We start from the raw sequence: 4,855 nt of genomic DNA on the forward strand, positions 1-4,855 counted from the left end.
CTGCTGTAATTTAAATTGTAAATGAATAGAAATATTGTATATCCTTTTATACCAGCATTTTGTAGTCCCCTGCATTTAAAACCCGCTTAATTTCTCAATAAATATAAACTATTTTACAAAAAAAATATATATATATATTGGGATTTACCAACTGTAGCTGAAAATGCCTAAAAAATACTAGTATCGATATTCCGATAAAATATCGATAAGGGCAGGAGGACCGCGCGCATGTCCATTGGCACCAATTGTAATTTAAAACCATTGTCCTGAAAGTTTGGAAAAGATATAGTACTGGATCTGTATTGACTGAAATATAGTTATGTTAGAACAGTGACGCAGTAAGAAGTACAATAAAAAGGTTAATTCGCACGTAGAAGTGCGACTTTGGGCCATTAAAGGACTCCCTCCGAAGCACATTATCGATTTTTTCGGTAGTTCGTATAGAATCTGTGAAAAATTGCCCAGAAACTAACGAAATGTCTTATGTGAGTTGGGTTTACGTTGTTTTTGGGTGCTTTCTAAAGGGTTGTGTTGATTCCGCAGCGCTTGAAGGCCACCAAGTGTCCGACGGACGAGCTTTCGCTGACCAATCGGGCCATAGTGAATGTGGGCGACTTCCCGGACGAAGTGAAGTAGGTGTTCCACCCCGCGATGGGGTCTTGTGTCCTGGTACTCGTACTCTATACAGACCCGTTTGCGTTATCCCCTCCCCAGCTATGCGGACATTTCGCCAGCTGCAGGACAGCACTTCATTTTCGCCCTGGAGAAGACCGTGGAGGTGCCCAGGGGCTATGTGGGCTTCTCCCTGGTCCAGAGGAAGTGGGCCATGGTGTCCATTAACCAGGAGCTGGAGGTGCGTCCCTACCGCTTCGATGCCAGCTCGGATGTCATCACCTGTGTGTCCTTCGAAACGGACTTTCTGCAGAAGAAAACGTGAGTGCATATAGTATATGTAGCATTCCTGGTATTATGTAACACTGATTGTACTACGCCATCGCCTGCAGTGTCTCCCAGGAGCCCTACGATTCCGATCAGATGGCCAAGGAGTTCATCATGCAGTTCGCTGGCATGGCCCTAACCGTGGGACAATCGCTGGTCTTCAACTTCAAGGACAAGAAGCTGCTCGGCCTGGCCGTCAAGTCCCTGGAGGCCATCGATCCCAAGAGCCTGGGCGAGGGCAAGGAGGCAGCCATGCGAAATGTGCGCTTCGGCAGGATCCTGGGCAACACCGTAGTGCAGTTCGAAAAGGCCGAGAACAGCTCCTTGAACCTGCAGGGCAAGAGCAAGGGCAAGGTGGTCCGCCAGTCCATCATCAACCCGGACTGGGACTTCGGCAAGATGGGCATCGGTGGCCTGGACAAGGAGTTCAACTCGATCTTCCGGCGGGCCTTCGCCTCGCGCGTCTTTCCCCCAGAGCTGGTCGAGCAACTGGGCTGCAAGCACGTCAAGGGCATCCTGCTCTACGGTCCTCCGGGCACTGGCAAAACCCTGATGGCCCGTCAAATCGGCACCATGCTCAATGCCCGCGAGCCGAAGATCGTCAACGGACCGCAGATCCTCGACAAATATGTGGGCGAATCGGAGGCCAATGTGCGACGCCTGTTCGCCGAGGCCGAGGAGGAGGAGAAGCGCCTGGGACCCAACAGCGGGCTACATATCATCATCTTCGATGAAATCGACGCCATTTGCAAGCAGCGTGGCTCCGTGGCCGGGAACAGTGGTGTCCACGACACCGTCGTCAACCAGCTGCTCACCAAAATCGATGGCGTTGATCAGCTGAACAACATCCTGGTCATTGGCATGACCAACCGCAGGGACATGATCGACGAGGCTCTGCTGCGACCCGGCCGCCTCGAGGTGCAAATGGAGATCAGCCTGCCCAACGAACAGGGTCGAGTCCAGATCCTCAACATCCACACCAAGCGCATGCGCGACTTCAATAAGATCAACGACGATGTGGACAACAAGGAGATTGCCGCGCTGACCAAGAATTTCAGCGGAGCAGAGCTGGAGGGACTGGTGCGTGCCGCCCAGTCGAGTGCCATGAACAGGCTGATCAAGGCCGATGCCAAGGTCACCGTGGACCCCGAGGCCATGGAGAAGCTGAAGGTCAATCGGGATGACTTCTTGCACTCGCTGGAACACGACATTAAGCCGGCGTTCGGCACCGCCCAGGAGATACTGGACAACATGCTGGCCAGGGGTGTCATCAACTGGGGATCTCCGGTCAGCAATCTCCTGGAGGACGGCATGCTCTACGTGCAGCAGGCCAAGGCTCCGGAGTCCAGTGGCCTGGTCTCCGTTCTCGTCTCCGGAGCCCCCAACTCCGGCAAGACCGCACTGGCCGCCCAGCTGGCCAAGATGTCGGACTTCCCGTTCGTGAAGGTCTGCTCGCCCGAGGACATGGTCGGCTACACCGAGTCGGCCAAGTGTCTGCACATCCGAAAGATCTTCGACGACGCCTATCGCTCCACGCTCAGCTGCATTGTGGTCGACAATGTGGAGCGTCTGCTGGACTACGGTTCGATTGGTCCTCGCTACTCCAACATGACACTGCAGGCGCTGCTGGTGCTGCTCAAGAAACAGCCGCCCAAGGGCCGCAAGCTGCTCATTCTGTGCACCTCTAGTCGACGGTGAGCTGGGATTGGAATCACCTCCTGTGTCATATGTATCTGATTGTATTTTTCTCTCAGGGAGGTGCTGGAGGAGATGGAGATGCTGACGGCCTTCACCTCGGTGCTCCACGTGCCCAATCTCTCCCAGCCGGATCACGTGCTGGCCGTGCTCGAGCACACAGACATCTTCAGCAAGGGCGAGATCCAAGCGATTGGCAAGAAGATGTCTGGCAAACGGTTGGTTTTTGATTTCAACATATATTTTTGGGGAGGAAAGACATATTATTATTTTTATATTATTTTCTTACGTATTAACGACGGTAATTCTCATAAATGTATACTTGTTAATTGGTGGAACTATAGTTCCTTATCCTTCAAAGAAGCAGTAGAATGAGCGGTGGGAAGTTTTGCATTTTGAAGGTAAAGTGTCTTTTAAAATGTAACAGTTTTACCTAGATCCCAACCGATAGCAAACGGGTACAACCCATTAGGAAAAATTAATACCGATTGAATACGGTCCCTGCATCGAATCGGGTAATGGTTCCGGTTCTGGGTCTGATTTTTTCCGTTTTCTTTTATCCAAGACACAAACATTTTTGAAAATGTTTGCTTGCGTTTGAATTGAATTGCAAAAAAGTAAAATATGAGTGATTCTTTGTGAAACGTATCGAGTTTAACTTTATGGTCTCCTAAAAATGTCTTATTCTTATCACAATACTACTCCATTTATATAGGATTTTTAAAAATATAAAAATCAAGAAAGGAAGTTAACTTTGGAAATTCAGAACTAATTAAAAAATGTTATTTCCAAGCTAAGGTTATTTGTTAAAAAAACACCAAAGATATAATTTTTTCATATTATTTTACCACTAAATTTTCGATCGTTCCTAAGGCAGCTATATGATATAGTCGTCCGATTTTGATAAAATTTAATTCGAAATTAAAAACTAATTAAAAATGTTATTTTCAAGCGTAGGAGTAGGATCAAAAACACCAAAGATATAATTTTTTTAAAATTATTTTTCCGACAATTTCTATGGGTTCTATAAGATATAGGTTTCCGATCCGGCTGGTTCCGACTTATATACTACCTGCAAAAGAAAGAATGGTTTTGGAAAAGTTTCAGCCCATTAGCTTTAAAACTGAGAGACTAGCTTGCGTAGAAACGGACAGACAGACGGACAGCCGGACATTGACTCATCTAGTGATGCTGATCATACCTTCATACCTTTATATACTTAATCCTTCACTGCGTTGCATGGGTATGAAGACCTTTCTGTATAGTAGGGCTATTTTAATTTAACCTAAATTAAGGCCACCACAATTACTCATTTCCTTTTCGTCCTGTCCAGCGTCTTCATTGGCATCAAGAAGCTCCTGGGGCTCATTGACATGGCACGGCAGACGGAGCCGTCGCAGCGGGCCATCAAGTTCCTGTCCAAGATGGAGGAGGAGGGCGGCCTGGACATGGTGGCGCGGCAGTGAGGAATATGAAGCTGGATGTGCCCAAATGCAGTCTCAATTATTAGCTCCTAAGTGCAGATGAACGGGCAGGAGGTGACTCCGCATCAGAAGCGTTGACTCCATGTATACACCGGAAAACGTATTCTAGTCAGATACAAAAGACATACATATATGATAACTCTCTCAGCGGGTCAGGTTGAGAGTAACTTAATTCCAAAAAACAGACATATATCTATATATATACGATCCAGGCTTTGCGTTGTTTGTTCGGTCCCAAGCCAAACCAAAAAAAAAAACGAAAAATCCACATCCCGCAGGAGTGTCCTATATTTCCGAGTTCTCCCCCACAGAGCTCAATCAAATCAGACAGATATGTGAGACCCGTGACCTGAAGATGAAGGCATATTAAGCGTAATGCGGCAACGTGGACAGATACTCAATTAAATTTATAATGACACGCGTAGCTACTAACTCGTTACTAGCATGATAATCTTTCTCGTTACCTCTAATTTTAGGATTCGCTTCAGTACATTCTCAGAGCGGGAGAAAACACCAATGTTTTGCCTCTGGCATTGTGAGCGTTTTGAACTAATTAATTCAATATAAATAAACTATTGTTAACCGCCAATGTTATACATATATCTCAAATAAAGAAAACGATCTCAAATTCCATCTTAGCCGACTCGCTTTTCAAAATACGGCTTGACAAAGAGGTATACTTACTGGAAAGGTCTTTGAGCACCAGAGAGAAATAGAATAAGAAAGCTTTCCCAAAG

General features: G+C 47.0%; 1 protein-coding gene across 1 annotated transcript; it reads left to right on the forward strand.

Annotated features, from left to right (window-relative positions):
- Positions 1-230: 230 nt before the first annotated feature.
- LOC108033060 (vesicle-fusing ATPase 1) lies at positions 231-4,756 on the forward strand. The gene is made up of 6 exons (XM_017107209.3): positions 231-485; positions 544-632; positions 715-933; positions 1,005-2,633; positions 2,694-2,852; positions 3,968-4,756. The coding sequence occupies exons 1-6, from the start codon at positions 477-479 to the stop codon at positions 4,098-4,100; spliced, it is 2,238 nt and encodes a 745-aa protein (XP_016962698.1). The 5' UTR covers positions 231-476; the 3' UTR covers positions 4,101-4,756.
- The last annotated feature ends 99 nt before the right edge of the window (positions 4,757-4,855 follow it).

Source organism: Drosophila biarmipes, chromosome X (genome assembly GCF_025231255.1).
Source record: "Drosophila biarmipes strain raj3 chromosome X, RU_DBia_V1.1, whole genome shotgun sequence".
Classification (NCBI taxonomy): Eukaryota; Metazoa; Arthropoda; class Insecta; order Diptera; family Drosophilidae; genus Drosophila; species Drosophila biarmipes.